Source organism: Camelina sativa, chromosome 11 (assembly GCF_000633955.1).
Source record: "Camelina sativa cultivar DH55 chromosome 11, Cs, whole genome shotgun sequence".
In the NCBI taxonomy this organism is placed as follows: Eukaryota; Viridiplantae; Streptophyta; class Magnoliopsida; order Brassicales; family Brassicaceae; genus Camelina; species Camelina sativa.
This window is the reverse complement of record NC_025695.1, coordinates 36,880,163-36,898,795: the sequence shown is the minus strand read 5'-3', so window position 1 is coordinate 36,898,795 and position 18,633 is coordinate 36,880,163. Positions and strand designations below refer to the sequence as shown.

Below are 18,633 nucleotides of genomic sequence, written 5' to 3'. Positions count from 1 at the left end.
TAATGTAAACCGATGAGGAATTCCACAAGATTTCACATATAACATGTCAATCTCTCAGGTGGTGCTGGTTCAAAACGTAAGCATTTCCGTGCAACTTGGTGAAGTGGTGGCAATCGTAAGTATATATCTCAAAGTGGAGAAGATTAGGAAACTTAATTGTGAGTAGATTAGAAAGTATTGAGAGATAGATTCGAATAACGGCGAACGTAGTTAAGAAACTGTCGTCTGTGGCTGTGACCATAGAGGGATGGAGAAGGAACATAGAAGGTTAAAGTCATCGTTTTACGACTTAATCAGATTAACCTAACATGCCTCTGGATCCATTAAAATCCTAAATCTCAAATTGGATACTTTATATACAGGAGTTTTACTAATTAGATGAGCCTAGCAAGCTCTCTGATTTGAATGAGACTAAACCACCTCTTCTGTTTCTATAACTAAAATAAGTAAATATCTTGAGAAACTAACCGACAAATTCAAGAACATGGATAAACAAAAACGAGACTGAATATGAACTATACAGAATATACTTCGTGTTTGGATTCTGTATCTAAAGTTACAACAATGGTGATCTCTTGATAAGAGACTTTTATGAGGGCTGAACCAATTGTTCTTGAGGAAGGCTACACAATTGCTGTCGAACACGCGATACCANCGGAGGCAGAGTACAAAGGCGTCGCCAACACTGTTGCCGAGCTCACTTGGATACGGAATCTTATGCTAGAGCTCCACCGACCAATTCAACATGCCTTTGTAGTTTACTGTGATAATATCGGGTCCGTCTACCTCTCACCTAAACAGTACGGCACCAACGAACAAAGCATGTAGAGCTCGACATACATTTCGTCCGAGACAAGGTAGCTATCGGCGAGGTCAAGGTTCTGCACGTACCTACTTCACTCCAATATGCAGATATTTTCACAAAAGGCCTACCGAGTTCACTTCACAATGAGTTTCGCACCAGCCTCACCGTTCTTCCGACGATGTGACTGCGGGAGGGTGAAAGACATATATATATATTTTGTTACACGTATCTAGGAAATTGTTTAAGTTGTTAATATTGTTCCAGATTGTGTGAACCTCACCTCGATCCTCTCCTCTATTTGTGTAACTATTTTGGCTACATAAGCCTTGTACGTATAATGTAAACCGATGAGGAATTCCACAAGATTTCACATATAACATGTCAATCTCTCAGGTGGTGCTGGTTCAAAACGTAAGCATTTCCGTGCAACTTGGTGAAGTGGTGGCAATCGTAAGTATATATCTCAAAGTGGAGAAGATTAGGAAACTTAATTGTGAGTAGATTAGAAAGTATTGAGAGATAGATTCGAATAACGGCGAACGTAGTTAAGAAACTGTCGTCTGTGGCTGTGACCATAGAGGGATGGAGAAGGAACATAGAAGGTTAAAGTCATCGTTTTACGACTTAATCAGATTAACCTAACATGCCTCTGGATCCATTAAAATCCTAAATCTCAAATTGGATACTTTATATACAGGAGTTTTACTAATTAGATGAGCCTAGCAAGCTCTCTGATTTGAATGAGACTAAACCACCTCTTCTGTTTCTATAACTAAAATAAGTAAATATCTTGAGAAACTAACCGACAAATTCAAGAACATGGATAAACAAAAACGAGACTGAATATGAACTATACAGAATATACTTCGTGTTTGGATTCTGTATCTAAAGTTACAACAATGGTGATCTCTTGATAAGAGACTTTTATGAGGGCTGAACCAATTGTTCTTGAGGAAGGCTACACAATTGCTGTCGAACACGCGATACCAGTTGAGATGCTTCCTTGTCAAGTTTCAGCGTGTGTCTCCGTACGCTCTGTTCATCACACACAAAACAAAAGAAAACCATCAAGTCAGGCAACTTTCATGCACCTTTCAAAAATGTAGTGTTTCGATCTTGTTTTGTACCTCGGAAGCCCATAAGCAGTCATGTTCCTTACGCGGGATTATGTGAATGTGTGTCTGCAAAAATATAAGGAACTGTTAGTAGAAAGTTCCCTCCTCAGGAAATAAGAGAAATAGAAAGTTGAGGAAGTCAGTATGTGCTTACGTGAAATATGACTTGTCCAGCTGCTGCGCCGTTGTTAACCAATAAGTTAAATGAATCTGATAAAATAGTTTGATCAGGATCAGAATCAGAATCATCTACCTAAAAATGGTTAAAGGATTCCAGAAAGAATGGCAAGATTACTTTAGAATATGACAACAAGTGGCAAAACCCGTTCAAAGTCTATATTTTATTTTGCATAACAAGATAGCTATGTTTACATAACAAGAACAAGAAACTTAGTTCACAAGCCAGGTAAGGTATTCAGTGGTTGCGTCAACTAATGATGAGATAGATAAGGTCTTGAATAAAAAGCCTTGTACTCTTTTGTATAAGAATAACTATGGTAGACATAGGTTATGCGGAGATGCGCAAAGAAAAGGGTTTGAGATCATCGAGAGAACGGGTTCCTAAGGGAAAGTTACATTATCAAAATGTTAAGGTTCTTACAATTTCATTACTAAAATGTAAAGACAGTTCTTATAATTTGATTATATCAGAGATGGATAGAGAAATAAAAAACTTATAGAGCATACCACTGTCAGTAGCTTTCACGATGGCGTTACTAATAAGAGGCACTTTGGAACACATGGCAGAAACGACCTGCATTCTCCTTGGAGGAGACCTATAATCAAAATCTTATACGCATATACAAATTTTCTATACTAAAAAAAACTTTCAAGCAAGAAGACATACAAATGGAACAAAAGTAATTTCCCAAAATCCATAAGTAAATAAAACATACAAGGTGGTAGGAAGAGGAACTTACTGAGGGAGGAGTTTCCTCCAAAGTTGGATAATGTAATTTGGGAATAATAAGGGAGTGCCTGAAACACCCAAAGAACAAAAGTTCATAGCTATCAGATTCAAGAATAACAAACACATGTAACAAAATGCAATCCATTAATCAAGATTCTAACCAAATTGCACCAAGTAATCAAGAACACACAAGTATATAACAGAGCATATGGCAAAACCAATTTTGATTGTTCTTTAAAAAAAAAAAAAAAAGAATCAAAGATTTGTTGACTATATTACCCATTGCTTAGTGGATTAGTATCCAGTATACACAAACACATATCATCCTCGTACAACTGCATCCAAAGAGTTCAGTTAGTTTTTTAGTTCTCTGTGTAAAGAAATTTGAAGAAACAGAGAGAGTTTTTAAAACCTTGAGACATGGAGACTCGCCACGGATAATCTTACAGAAAACACAGTCGTTTTGGAGATTGGATGATTCCAGTTTCCCGTCGTCGCCGGACGAAACAGAGTTGCAAACGGAGACCCTGAGAGTCGGGTCTCGGGACGGGTTCGGACCAGGTGGGTTGAGGTGTGAACAGAGGATCGCAAGCCTTCTAGCTTCCATTATCTGGAGTTGAACCAAATAATAATAATTTGATTCCGGAAACGAGAAAATAATAATGACTTTTTTTTTTTTTTTCAAATGACCTAAAAAGATCGAAATTATTACATTTTATTTTTATTTAAGTTAATTAATGAGGATGAAGATTGAGAGGAGAAGAGTGGATCATGTTTTGTTTTATCCACAACCATCCATGTGATGAGACGCTGTGTCACACAGTTCACTGTTTTATATTTTTTCTTTCATTAAGAATTCATAAAAATCTCCAAATATGATCATTAGATCCTGTAGAATTTAGATTTAAGGGAAATTATGACTAATATTTTTTTTGGGAGAAATTGTACAAGAGATGACTAATTAAAAGAATGACATATTTGCTATTCAAAGTTGCAATTGTAGAGGAAAATCAATATGATTCCTCGAAGAATATTATACAACGTACAACGGGATATATAGGCTAGATAAAAAAATTCATGATAAGATCTTTAACAGCTGTACATAATAACAAGATCATATTCTCTAACTATAACTAAGATCACAGAAATACGGTATTATTTCTATTCGTCCCCTCAAGATGGACGACTAGAAGAGAGACCAATTGGACAAGTTAACCAATATAAAAGAACGAGAGACCGGCTTTGTCAATGCATCTGCCAACTGATCCCTGGTAGACACATGAGAGACTCGAAAAAACCATATTGGACCAATTCACGAACAAAATGATAATCTAAAGCCACATGTTTCATTCCCGAATGAAACATAGGATTAGCAACAAGATACGATGCTCCTACATTGTCACAATATATGATAGGCTGGGTTACAAACTTGATGCCCAACTCCCGTAGAAAAGACACAACCCAACAGAGCTCTGAAGTTGCGTCAGCAACAGCCCAATATTCCTGCCTCTCTAGAAGAGCGAGAAACAGATTTTTGCTTCTTAGAAGACCAAGCAACATGATTACTACCAAGATAAATGATATATGCCCATGTCGAAGTGTAATCATCCTTGTTGTTTCTCCAATCAGCATCTGAGAAGGCATGAAGAGCAATGGTATTGTTGCGACGAAGAAAGATACCACGGTCTTTAGTCCCAGCAAGATAGCGAAGAACTCTCTTGATTGCCAATCAATGAATATTAATAGGACGATGCATAAACTGAGATAACTTGTTGACAGAAAACGCAGTGTTTGACCTGGTGAAGTGCTCCCAACAATCTGACGATACTTTGAGCCATCAGGAAGTGGTGTTCCCGACGTGAACTCCAAGCGATCAGTAGGTACCATAGGTGACACAACCGGTTTGGCAGCAAGTATGTTAGTTTGAGAGAGCAAGTCAACAAAGGACTTCCTTTGATTTAACAACAGACCAGCCTATGATCGGTGAGCCTCGCCACCCAAAAAATAACTTAGCTTATCAAGATCTTTTAGAGAGAAACGATTACTCAGAAGCTCAATGAAGTGTTGTACTTGTGAAGCATCATTGCCTATTATGATGATATCATCCACATAAAAAAGAGTTTATAGAAGAGAGAACCCGAGTGTAACACAAACAAAGAAGCATCTGCTAACAAGTTCACAAAACCAGATTGGAGGAGAAACGTCCAAAGCTCCAAATACCAAGCTCTTGGAGATTGTTTCAGCCCATAGATAGCTTTGCGCAGTTTTCAGATATGATTAGGCTTATCTCTATCCATAAAACCGGCCTGTTGAGCCATGTACACCTCTTTTGTTAGATGACCCTGCAAAAAGGAATTGTTGATATCTAATTGTCTTAAATGCCAGTCACAAGAAACAATAACACCGAGAACAGCAAGAACAATAGCTTGTTTAACCACCATACTGAATGTTTCTTTGAAGTGAGTTCCAGGTCGTTGGTGAAACCCTTTTGCAACAAGACACAATTTTAATCTCTCAACAGAGCTATATGGACGTCGTTTTTTCCTAAAGACCCACTTGTTTCCAATTAAGTTATATTCCGGAAATGGTGGAACAAGATCCCATGTGTGAAGTTGTATCTGTGATTTAAATTATGTAGACATATAAGTGTGTCTTTCATAGCCTGTGCAACCGTGGCAGGTTCATCATCTGATTTTGATCTATTATGAGCTGCGAGAGAGAACTTGTTCACCCGCTTGATAATGTTGTTCTTTGACATGGTCTGCATCAATGAACATTGGTGACAGGAGCAGGAGCAGGAGCAGGTGCTAATGGCTTAAGAGTTTTCACTATTTCTGGAGATAAAGACACAAAAGGCGAGTTATGCTATGACTTCTCCTGCACATTTGCAGAATCGACAGGCATAGCAGGTGAAGCAGAAACCAGAATAGGAGAGGGTGAAGAATTCAAACCTGGAGGCGTAGGAACCGATGGAGAGGCAAGTGACAACACCGAGACAATGGTGACTGGCAGGCACCAAAATAGAGAGGGAGAATTAATTTTTAGAGGAGCCAAAGAAAGCTTTCGGAAAGGGAATTCTGTTTTGACAAAGTGAACATGACAAGAAACATAGATTCGTGAAGAGGATGTTTCTAAACAGAAGAATGCACTTTGACTAAGAGAATAACCAAGAAAAAATGCAGGGTTTAGAACAAGAATCAAGCTTATTTTGCATGTAAGGCTCTAAACCAAGGAAAATAAAGGCATCTAAATATTCTGAGTTCCGAATAACTCGGAGCGACACCAAATAACCTTTGGTAAGCATATGATATGCCATCGTTGGAGTTGGTTGTTTATTAATTGAATACACATCTACAGCTAAATTATATGTTCAGTAGCTAGTCAACATTGAAACATGTGTGAGTAATGTAAGACCTGTTCCATGATGTGACGATGTCTACGCTAAAAAAATCCATTATGTTCTGGTGTATTAGGTGGAGTAGTGAGATGAGAGACTCCGTTGGACGCTAGAAAACTTGCCAACGCCACAAACTCTCCACCATTATCAGAATAAAAAGTGATTAGTTTGTGTTGAAATCTGTTTTCCACAAGCGCCTTGCACCTAATAAACGTTTCACAAACCTCTGATTTGCTGCAAAGGGGATAGAACGAAACATAGTGCGTGAAGTGATCAACAAAAATAACTTAATATTTGTATCCATCAATGGACCATGTGGGTGAAGTCCAAACATCAACAATTACTAGTTCAAGCGGTTTTGTTGACGAGAGAGAAGAAGAATGAGCATAAGGCATTTTGTGGCTTTTATTGATAGAACAATCCATACAATGAAAAGAAGAAGAGTTTTTAGAATCCAAAAGTAGCAAAGGTGAATTTGCATATTTTAAAACTGAAATAGTTGGATGTCCTAAAATCTCGAATGCCAGATAGATAATGGACTTTTAATTGGAAGCTGAAAAAGTAATACAATTGGAAGTGTCTCAGCGTAGCCACAGAAACTCGATTATCAGTACACAATTGTTTAACGGAGACGAGATTTTAAGAAAATTGAGGAACATGTAGAACATTATGCAACTTCAAGGAATGTGTAGGGGAAGGAAGTAGAGCGGAACCCATGTTGGCAATTTTGAGATCTGCTCCATTTGCAACTTAGACATCCTCTCCTCCTGTGTAAGGGGAGTGAAGGGCAAGGTTAGAAAGGTCTGACGTGAGATGATATGTGGATCCAGAATCCAACAACCACGCTGGAGTTCCAGGTTGTTGCATCATGACATTGTATGCTCGTGGAGAAACAAAGTACTAATGTTGTTGTTGCAGAGAAGATTGCTGATGAGTGATGATACGATAGTGAGGACATCGTTTTACGCTGTGACTCTACATTCTACAAGCCTGACATTTGCCAAGGTATGGTCGAGAGGCACGTTGATCCGATCTTTATTGATGGGAGTTGTGGCTAAAATTGGTCATGTTGTTGTTGTGGCGATTGTTGTTGGAGCGGTGCTGAACTTGATTTGCCATTATTGGAAAGATGAAGGTGGTGGATCAGTCGCTACAATGGCTAGTTCTCGATTGATAAGCTTCTCATGAAGTTCAGTGGTGGATCACGGCTATGAAATCCTTCAATGAGTGGTTTGTAGTCATCACCAAGACCTGCAAGTATGAGACCAATCAGATCTTCATGAGGCATGGGACTCTTAATCAAGGTATGTGCATCAGCTTTGACTTTGATCTGCTGCATGTACGCATCAACAGTGGTGGTGCCTTTGACACATTGCTTCAGTTGTGTCGAAGCTCTCAGATGTGTCTCCTGGATGGTTTAGCATAAGTATCCGACAAGGTGTTCCAGGCCTGGATTGAGCTTTCAGACATAGCGATGAGAGGCTGATTTACAAGTTCAATAGAACCCATGAGGGCACTGAACAGCAAGCTGTCTTGACGCAGCGACGAGACATGATCCGGATTTACTTCCTCGTTGCCGAACTTGGTGATTGTCTTACGCGGAATTTCAGCAGTGGTGTCGATGTATTTGAGGAGATCATATCCACGGATAAGGGATCTGACCTAAGCACTCCATGTGATGTAATTGAGGGAGGATAGATTTGTCACGTTAATCATGTTAACGGAAACAGCAGGGATCTGGGAGGAGTCAGATGAAAGAACATTGGCAAGGGTAGATTCAACAGACGAAGAGGTCATTATTAGTGAAAGAAAAGAAGGAAAAATAGAAAAGAGAAGAAACGAGAAAATTAAGAGAGGTCCTTTTAGAAGGAAATCTCTCATAAGATGTAGAGGAAGATCAGTATGATTCCTTGAAGAATATGAAACAACGTACACCAGTATATATGATATTTTCTAACTAAAACTAACAACTGTACATACTAACAATATGATATTTTCTAACTAAAACTAATAACACAAAGATATGGTATTATCTCTATGGCAATTTTTATTATTTATTCAAAATTTATAAAAGTTGATTATATTTATAGATTATCATTTTTGGGTGGTAAACAATTAGTGGTGAATAAAAAGAATGAAGATTTTTTTGTTTGATTTTTCTAAATGTCTCATCGTTAGTTTGTGAAATTTTTTAACGGTGGTGTCCAACTGTCCATGCGACGTATGTAATAGCTCTAATTGGTAACTCAATCTCCTCCTTTGCAAACGAACCGTTTTAAAGGTTACCAATAAACAATGTGATTGGAAGAAGCAATATAGTTCTTTTGTTTTCAACCTCAATTTATTTCATATATATTATGAGGCGATTCTATGCTCCTACTTACCCACAAAATAGAAAAAAATTATTGTTTGACTAAAATATATATAAAAAATCATTATAAACCACATAGCTTTCCTGAAATATGCTCATTCGCACAAATTAGGAAGACTACTCACACATTAGAGGGACTATTAGTTTGAGTTTTGTCAACAACCGTCGTAGAGGATTCATCAATCCAACCAATCGACCCATTTCTCCCAATTTCACTTTCTGTCATTTTTCAAAGTTATTGATTAGTGAAACGAAACTAATAGATCCGTCTTTTTTTAATATTAATAATATAATTAAATACTCCATAATATTTAATTACAATCCAAACAATTAATTAACAACAAATTAATATAAATCAAACATCGCGGAAACATATAAACCGAACTAGCATCCTAACATAGGTTTCAACAACAAAATAACATAACCAATAATATAACCGAGACCCTAGATCATACTCCTCCTCATCGCCATGATTCCGCGCTACACATGCATTACCTGCACCACAAACACAATGAGATGCATGAGTATTACTAGAAATACCCAGTGAGGCGATCCTCCCATCTACGAGCTAATCACGCAAGTAAATCAAAAGTACAACCACAAACAAAACATAACTAACCAGGCATTGAACAGAACATCCAATAACACATTCATCACACAAAATAAGTCATACAACCCAATTACTCAGATAAGCTCATGGTCATGCACTCACCTTATCAAACTGATTATAACAACAAATACAACCAGTTGAAACTCTCCTAACATCTGCAACAGCCCAGAAACGCCCTACAACAAGCCACACAACCAAAAACGACTTTATAATAAAACTGGACAGAAACAACTGAAAAGAACAATCTCAAAGAAGAAACTCTAAAATAAAAACCAATCATTAACTATCAAATCCCTCCTGTGAAAAGCTATCCCTAAACGTCACGAAGCTTCCCAAAAAATCTCGTGCCGATCAGAAATCAAACGAGACCACGATCTCAGTTACAATCCCCGATGGTCCCAAACTCGTGTCTGAGAAAACGTGTCTCACGAAACTGCCAATAACTCATCGAGTTTAAATTCAAATTCACTTATGTAAAAGGGAGAATGATGATGAAACGCTTGGGAATAACTCTACCAAATTTCGTTATCTTTGACAACGTTGATATGTCGAAACTGTTTCCTCCCAAACCCTAACGAATTTTGTTTTCTGCTTTAATCTCCTTCACACCACAACATGTTTCTCTCCTCTCTCTCTTTCTTCCTCTCAACACTAGCAATGAATAACAGCCACGACCAAAGAGAGAGAAGAGGCATCCATATCATTTATAAATACATCACTTATGGCTTTCCAAAACCGGTTCTAAACCGAGTGAACTTAAATCAAACCGGGTAATTTCATGATTTCACATAAATTGATCGGTTATTCCACTTTTCTTTGGGACACGGACGTTACAACTAGATTTTCGCTTTAACACATATTACAATTTTTGTTGGATAATACATTTAAAATTTCAAAAATAAAATGTATACACATGAGAAACTAAGAAAAAATATCAAAGAACTAGTTATTACTAAGGGTTGGATATAGGTAACATGTTCAGTTCGAGTTTAACATGTTTATGAATTTAGTATCCATAAGATAATTTTATGTTCAGTTTTGGTTCGGGTTTTATCGGGTTTGAATTATTTGGATTACATAAATCAGGATCTTATAAATACCCGAAATAATAAATACCCAAAACGTTAAAAATTGGTTAAATTTAAATATATTGGCTAAATTTTGAAAATATAAATATTTTGATATTTCAGTTATTTTAAGTAGTTATATTTTCATAATTATAACCATAATTTTAGATAATTAGATTATAGCAAGATTAAATATCATTAATATTTTAAATATTTAATTATATGTTCGAATTTTATAAATACCTTTATAGGCATTAGATAATCTCCAAATCCAAACCCAAACCTAATCGCACGAGTTTGATAATATAAAACGGTAATTTGATTATACTTGTATCTTACTCTGGTTTTTTGGGTTGAATCCTGGATTAAATTTTCGGGTATGTTTTTTTGTTTAAGCCTAGTTATTACATAAAATGATCTTCAACTGAGGTATCTTTTGCTAGTTATCATCTGCACGTAATATAAACTAAATATTGGAATCTCAGATTGTTTGCGTATATTCATGACTTATGGCCCCTCGCCTNTTTTTTTTTTTTTTTTGATCAACCCGCCTCTAGTAAGTAAAACATATATTTAGACATGGATTAAGAATGTAAACAATTAAACATTGTTGGAGGCCTTAAGCACAATTCTAGCTTCATTTATTAGGTGAAGTTTAAGAACAATATAATTTTTCTCATTAATAAGAAGCACAAACCTTATAATTATTTTCTTATTTTATTACTAAACACAAACCTTATAATTATTTTTTATTTTATTTTATTATTGAACTCATCATATATATGATACGAATTTCATTGTAAATAATTTAGTAACCACATTATGAACGAGGAGGCCATAATCCACAACAGTTGCATTGTTTAGGGTCTTTTCATTGGGCATTATACTTCGAGCATATACCCTCTAACCCTTTACTCCTCTTCTTACACACAAGCTCACAATCTTGAAGAACACATAGCCCCGTTTTTTTTGTTGATTGGAAATTCGATACATCGGTTCCTTCTTTTTTGCATCACATTCCCCATCACTCCTGTTATCAATACTTTAAATATAAATCTTAATTTTGATAATAAAAATAGAAAATATTATTTCCATCTAAAAAATGTTTTGAGAAGTCTTTCCCGCATAATGTTAAACAAAAACATATTGTACAAAAGTAATTTAAAAGTATCACATAAATTTACATTAAAAATACGGATAAACAAAAAGAGTAGGGAGATAGATGATTGATATAAAAGCAACAGAAATTTACATTAGAACTTTGGGCTTGGTAGATATGATTGATCTTTGATATCTAAGGCTTTATTTATGTAAATCCTTTCTTGTTTAGTGATTATAATGCTAGATAAGCCTTGATCAAGTTAATTCTAGACATTAGGACTTCTATGCCCAGAAGGTGTTTGATGAAATTCTTGAACCAAACTATTCAAGAGCTTTGCATTCCTAGCCAATGGAAATTGATGATTAGGGTGTTTAGTGGAATAAAGACTTGATTTTAATGCATGCTTATCTTGTGATTGCCTTTGGAAATTATTGATGATTGCTTGATTTGCTTAGAATCTTTATCATGGAAGTGAATTGATTTACATAAGTGTTCTTGTCCTAAGGATTGTTCTTGATTGTTTTGCTTAGATATCTAGGATTGATTAGCTATCTCCCAAGTCAATTACCTTGCCCAAGGTTCATTTGTTTAATCTTGATTTAAAATCTGTTCTTAGTTGTGTCCTTGTTTGTTTTGAGTTTGTATTGCTTTGAGTTTGCTTTTCTCTCTTTCTTTAATCCATTTTGTTAATTAAGATTGTTACAAAATAACCAATTCCTGTTTAAGTTTAGATTAAGCATCTTTGTGTATTCTTAGTGAGTTGATTAAGGCAGATTGTGGATTGATAATTTAATTGAAGTAAAAGTACTACATCAATTTGGCGTTGTTGCCCGTTTGCATTCAATTTGACCATTATGATTCCAACTTTGCTTGAGCCTATTCATTTACTTTACATTGTTACTTACTTGGTTTGCTTTGGTGTTTTGAATTCTCTTTTGCAAGGTGTATGAACTTGAGAAGTCAAGGCCAAGCAAACTTGATTGAGCGGGTTGACGACATCTACCGTTTTGAGCGAGAGAATCGCCGGATAGCCAGACAAGCTATGGAACACAACCCTCCTCCTCCACCTGGTCATAATGGAAATGACCAGCCAAATGATGATAGAGCTCCACACCATGTACCAAGACAAGCCCCTCTCATTGGAGCTTATGATGCACCTAATGTCAATGGACACCGCACTGGTATTAGAGCTCCACCAGTTGAGAACAATCACTTTAAGATCAAAGCCAGTCTTATCAACATGGTGCAGGGATCAAAATTTCATGGTTTGGCAATGGAAGACCCCCTTGATCACTTGGGTCAATTTGATAGGTTTTTGTAGGACTGTTAAGATCAATGGTATCTCTGAAGATGCCTTCAAGCTACGCCTCTTCCCCTTCTCTCTTGGTGATAAGGCTCATATATGGGAAAAAAATCTGCCTCACAACACCATTACCTCCTGGGATCAATGTAAGAAGGCTTTCCTATCCAAATTCTTCTCTACTACAAGAACAACAAGACTTAGAAATGAGATATCAAGCTTTGCTCAAAAGGGAAATGAGAGTTTTTGTGAAGCATGGGAAAGATTCAAGGGGTACATCTCTCAATGTCCACATCATGGTTTCTCCAAAGAATCACAGTTGAGTACACTCTATAGAGGATTCTTGCCTAAGTATAGAATGCTTCAACCTTTTGTTCAAACTTTTCACTCACTAGGAGCCACAATTTGAATTCACAACCAACAAGTGCTAAGTATCTTTGAGGTAAATCAGTCATAGTAATCCAATGAACAAATGAGAACCAACTTAAACATAAACCTCATAAGCAAACTCAACATTACTTCTTCTTAAGAATTTAAAAACTCAATAAACCATCAAACATGATCAATTGTTCTCCAAACTTTCTAGTCTCCTATAGATTGATTCAAAGTACAATAGACAAGGTAAAGAAACAATAAAACTCTAATTCTCCCAAATTTTAGATTTTAACAATTCTCAAGAACCCTATGTGCTCAAAAATCAAATTTTTTGAAATTAAACAGCAAGCCCAGAAATTCTAACGAAATTGGAACTAGCTAGCATCAATATCAAGCTAAACAACCTAAAATAAAGACATAATAGCTGGGAAGTCCAATCTTACACTTATTGGAATAAAACTTTAGAAGAGAGGGTTGGTTTCTGACCTTGTTTCCGACGAGGAGTTATGCAGAACTAGCAGATGAGATTATAATTAATGGAAAGAGCTTTCAAAACCGAAACCAACACACCAAAAATCTTTGAAAACGATTGAGAAATGAGAGAGATACAAGGTTTTTAGTGTTCTAAGGGTGGTGGAGCTTGAAAATCGACAAAGTGAGGAAGAGAAAGATGGAATTCGGGTTTTAGAGTGTTGAGAGAAGTAGTAAACCAGCCAAAATTGATTTGAAAAGTTGAAAAATCATTCTGGTTTACTAAGATTGAACCGAATTAAACCGAGAAAGGAGAAGTAGACTTACCCGGATGAGCTCCATCGATCGACCTTTGGCTGATGGCCATGAACGATTGGCTGCCCGCGGCCATCACTTGGCCGAAAGTCCTTCCCGCGTGTACTCCCTGTTCCAAATATCACATTCCACTCTTTAGCTTTCACTCGGCCACGAATTGCCCGATGGGCTTCCCCAATGGTTGCACACGGTCATGGTCTGGCCGAAGGATCTCCCCGCGTGTTGTTCCTGTTCGAAGTCTCCCTTTTTACTCGTGAACCACAATCAGCAACCCTTTGGCCGAGTGGCCAAACCGCTCATTGTCCCTGTTTAAGTGTCCGAACTCTTCACTCGACCTTCACTTGACCGAGGGGTCTAACCGATGGGTTCATGCAGGCTCTATCTGACCGATGCACCTAGCCGCTGGTAGCTCCTGGTCAAAACTTCATCATTCACCTTCTTCTCCAAAGATTTGTTAAATGGCAAGGAAAGACAATAAAAAAGCTGGTAAAGGAAGTGAAAAGTTTGAACAAAATGTTGAAGCATGTGGAGGCAAAGCTAGACACTGCAAGTAGCTCAAATCCAAACCCTGAAGTTGTTGAGGATTCAAGAGAAGAACCAGCAGATATGGTTGATGATGAGTTGGAGAGAGACTCATTCCATGGTGAGGCTAGCACTGCACTTGGTTTCTATGACCCACCAAGAGCTTCAGCATATGAGAGGAGACAAAGGAGGAAGAGAAGAGCAAAAGAATCTCCAACACCATGCACCAGTAACTCCTCCTACTCTCTTGACTCCTCCATGAACTAGAGGTACACTCCAAGTCCTTGTACATTGAGTCTTTTCCTATTTTTATCTTTATTTTTCTTGTTAGTCTATTTCCCGGCTTTTCTCACACCCAGACTGTGTGAATTAAGTTTGAGGGAGGGACTAACCATCTAATATTGTGTTTTGTTTTGATTTTCAATTTTTGTGTCATGCATTTTTTAATAGCTATGTTTTGAGAAAAATCAAAAAAAAATTGAAAATTTTTAAAACCAAAAAATGCATGTAGCTTTGCATATTCATTTTTGTGTTTAGGATTGAGTCTAGAAGCATTTAGTATGCATTTGCATTTGGGGATGATGATGAAGTTGCCTTGTAAGAGTAGAGACTTAGGATTGAACCCACATCCCTCATTTATAGTTCATTGGTGCTTGTTTAATCTTTGGGAAAAAATGAAGAATCTAAGCTTAAAGCATTGTGTCACTTGAAAGAATTTTCTTCTAGTGTAAAGCTTGCATGATCATTGCTGCATCTCTATATTATTTGGATCTTAATTTGATCTTTAAATTATCTTGCATATGGACTATGAATGCTAGCTCATGGAAATTTCATTTGGGTTGTTAACAATCTCTATTTGCCACTCTATTTTAATTAACCCAATCTCTTGTCATACCTTTGAACACCAACCTTTTCTTTCAAGCCTTGTGTTAATTTGTTGAGTGAGGCATCTTTGTTGATAATGCTATAGGTTGTGAAATCTTGAGAGTATTGAGAATGACAAAGAACTGGCTCTTGTTTTAGCTAGGTTTGGAATCCTTAAAACTAGCTAATAGGACTGGTTTTGAAAAAAGAAATAGGTGGTTAGAATTTTGATTTGGATAAAGGTTTGGAAACAAGAGAGATTAAGGGGGGAGAAAAGAAAGAATTACTTGGTCAAAAGAAAAGAAAAGATTTATCTCTACGGTTAAGATTTGGTTAAAAGCTCTAAGTCTCTTAAGAAGAAAAAGAGAAAGAAAAGTCTAATTGTTGTCTCCTAGAAAAGTTTCATAAAAAAATGCTAAAGAATAGCTTAATAAGAATGGGAGTTCATCAAAAAAAGTTCAAAGAAGTAAAAAAAAAAAAGAGAGCTTGTGTTTAAAGTGAAGCCTTAGAGATATTCAAAAGTTTAAGATCATAAATAAAGAAAAGAATGATGAGTAAAAAGGGTAGAAAAGCTTATAGGTGGGTAGAACATCAAGAGCTAAGCTTTGTATGCCCAAATTATTCTCAATTTTAGATAGGTTTCACAACTGTCTAGCATTCCTCTTTGTTTGAGAGTAAACTACCCAAAAGCATCATTGCCAACCACTTTATAAAAAGTCTTTCCCTTAAACCAATTAAGCTTGATTTATTTTCCATTTGCAAGATCACACCAAACACTTTAATAAATGTGAAAGAGATGTTTAATAGGATTGCAAGTGTTTACCAATAGATAGAAAGTGAACTATAGTGGTGCATTATGATAAGCATAGAAAAATATTTGTAAGGACTTTGATTGATCCTAGCATCATTGAATTACATTTAAGGACTGTGGTTTGAATCCTTTGTTGTTACTTTTTGGTTCTGAATCCCTTTTTCAAACCTCTCTCTCTCACTTTTTTTTTGGTTCTTGCTTGAGGACTAGCAAGAAGTAAGTTTGGGGGAGTTGATATCTTGTGTTTTTGTTGAGTTTTAAGCCTTGTTTTTGCATAGTTTTGTTGCATAATCTTGTTTTTCTAGGTTGTTTTAGGAGCATATGCATCTAGTGTGTTGTCTTTCAGGTTCTTGGAGTAATCTCACCACATTTGGAGCATTTGGACCTGTTTTGGAGCAAAGAAGCTAAGAAAAGTGAAGCTGAAGAAGTGACAAAGAATCAGGGACCATGAGCGGCCCGACTAAGCGGCCAAACCATGGCCGTGTGTCCCAACCGGTCACCCCTCATCGGCCAAAGCACAACCGATGCCACTTCTTGACGTCAAAGTTAGGGACCACACGCGACCTTGGAGATCGGCTAAACGGTGGTCGAGTGAAGCAAGCGGTCCAGCACAAGCGGCCAAACGGTGGCCGATCGAGCTCAAGATGCCAAGAACAGGAGACGCACGCGGCCACCTCACGCGGCCAACAGCCGGCCGATCGAATCCTTCACGCCAAGAACAGGAGCCATCAGCGGCCAGCTCAAGCGGTCGAGTGAAGGCCGATGGAACCACACGGCCTCACCAATCGGCCCAGACCATCCGCAGCTGCCTTAGTTCACACTTGGTTTAGCTTTGACCCGGGTTTGACCTGGTCTGTTTTGGGTTTACCCGGGTTCCCTTCTATTTTACTATAAATACTCTAACCCTATTAAGGGGAGACATATCTTAGTTTTATCTCTTGTTTAGCAGCCACTTAGGGTTCTTAAGCTTATCTACTCTTGGTTTGTTGAATGATTGAGTACTTCTAAGTTTTTAATAGCAATTTTTTCTTCAAATCTCTTAATCTATAATCTCTTATTATGATTTCACAAAGATCAAACTCTTTCCTTTGTGTGATCATGATGATGAGTGAGTAGATCCTCTTAGAACTTTGGGCTTGGTAGATTAGGGAGATAGATTATTGATCTTTGATATCTAAGGCTTTATTTATGTAAATCCTTTCTTGTTTAGTGATTATAATGCTAGATAAGCCTTGATCAAGTTAATTCTAGACATTAGAACTTCTATGCCCAGAAGGTGTTTGATGAAATTCTTGAACCAAACTATTCAAGAGCTTTGCATTCCTAGCCAATGGAAATTGATGATTAGGGTGTTTAGTGGAATAAAGACTTGATTTTAATGCATGCTTATCTTATGATTGCCTTTCGAAATTTTTGATGATTGCTTGATTTGCATAGAATCTTTATCATGGAAGTGAATTGATTTACATAAGTGTTCTTGTCCTAAGGATTGTTCTTGATTGTTTTGCTTAGATATCTAGGATTGATTAGCTATCTCCCAAGTCAATTACCTTGCCCAAGGTTCATTTGTTTAATCTTGATTTAAAATTTGTTCTTAGTTGTGTCCTTGTTTGTTTTGAGTTTGTATTGCTTTGAGTTTGCTTTGCTCTCTTTCTTTAATCCATTTTGTTAATTAAGATTGTTACAAAAGAACCAATTCCTATTTAAGGTTAGATTAAGCATCTTTGTGTATTCTTAGTGAGTTGATTAATGCAGATTGTAGATTGATAATTTGATTGAAGTAAAAGTACTACATCAAGAGAATTGAAGGATCTTTTTCATCCTCGATGATAAAAATGAATGGATGATTTTTAAAAATTTATAAAGAAATAACTAATAAGAAATGTTTCTTATATATATATAAGAAGAAAATTGATGTGTTTCACACAAAACATGTCTACTTTGAGCTTACTCCCTTCTTTAATTCTGATCTAAAAGGATCTTGATTTAGTCATTAATTTTTTCTCATTTGTTGTTGTGTTTAAATTTTAGACCGAGTCATTTTTTACTAAAATGTTTAGTTTAAGGGAAAAAAGCTTAAAAACCTTTGTTTATTTTTTATTTGGACGTTTAATACTTGGTATTTTTCAGTTGGAAGAAAAATACCTCCATTAATTAAAACGAACAAATTAATATCCAAAAATATAAATGTTGCTATTTTCATACTCGTGTTTTCAAAACAAAATTAAAATTTCAAATTTACCCTTATCATCTTAATTAAAATTAATAATTACTTTCTCTATATTAAATTATCTGGTTTTATTTTAACCCGATTATCATCACCACCGAAATTTGATGTTGTCGTGTGAAGAAAATTCCGATAAACTTTCTCAATCCAACAAGCCAGTTCTCAATCTCATTTTTATACACTTCCCTTAGCTTCCTCGACACAGTGTTCACCCACTCCACCAATACTTTCCTTTGCAAATCCTTCTCTAGGAACAAGGAGAAGATGGTGCGATGGTGGACTGGGAACATGTGGCCATGGTTCTGCTTCTCGGTGGCTTCCATCTCCACGACTCACCTGTTTCTTTCTGTTTTTTTTTTTTTTTTTTTTTT

The 18,633-nt window shown here is 36.5% G+C and overlaps 2 protein-coding genes and 1 pseudogene across 3 annotated transcripts; all 3 read right to left on the bottom strand.

Moving 5' to 3' along the window:
• On the bottom strand, window positions 407-3,541 carry LOC104725339 (adenylylsulfatase HINT3). 2 transcript variants are annotated; one of them, XM_010443979.2, is made up of 8 exons: window positions 3,243-3,541; window positions 3,110-3,165; window positions 2,841-2,898; window positions 2,608-2,674; window positions 2,075-2,130; window positions 1,933-1,986; window positions 1,793-1,840; window positions 407-652 (listed from the first exon to the last, which is right to left on the bottom strand). In XM_010443979.2, the coding sequence occupies exons 1-8, from the start codon at window positions 3,435-3,437 to the stop codon at window positions 590-592; spliced, it is 597 nt and encodes a 198-aa protein (XP_010442281.1). In that variant the 5' UTR covers window positions 3,438-3,541; the 3' UTR covers window positions 407-589. The 2 variants fall into 2 exon arrangements, with proteins under 2 accessions (XP_010442281.1, XP_010442280.1); XM_010443978.2 differs by lacking the exon at window positions 407-652 and having other exon boundaries at window positions 1,547-1,840; window positions 3,243-3,530.
• Window positions 4,076-4,717, bottom strand: LOC104728692. Its single transcript, XM_010447643.1, has one exon. It carries the CDS (start codon window positions 4,715-4,717, stop codon window positions 4,076-4,078), a length of 642 nt encoding a protein of 213 aa, XP_010445945.1.
• On the bottom strand, window positions 11,096-13,914 carry LOC109127410 (annotated as a pseudogene).

What these genes read in the sequence shown, in the direction of transcription:
- LOC104728692 (XM_010447643.1), bottom strand. Translation starts at nt 4,717, where the DNA reads ATGGTACCTACTGATCGCTTGGAGTTCACGTCGGGAACACCACTTCCT.
- LOC104725339 (XM_010443979.2), bottom strand. Translation starts at nt 3,437, where the DNA reads ATGGAAGCTAGAAGGCTTGCGATCCTCTGTTCACACCTCAACCCACCT. An exon ending in CGTGAAAGCTACTGACAGTG is followed by an intron (nt 2,131 to 2,607) that starts GTATGCTCTATA and finishes CTATTTTATCAG; the next exon opens with ATTCATTTAACTTATTGGTT. An exon ending in ACTGCTTATGGGCTTCCGAG is followed by an intron (nt 1,841 to 1,932) that starts GTACAAAACAAG and finishes TGTGATGAACAG; the next exon opens with AGCGTACGGAGACACACGCT.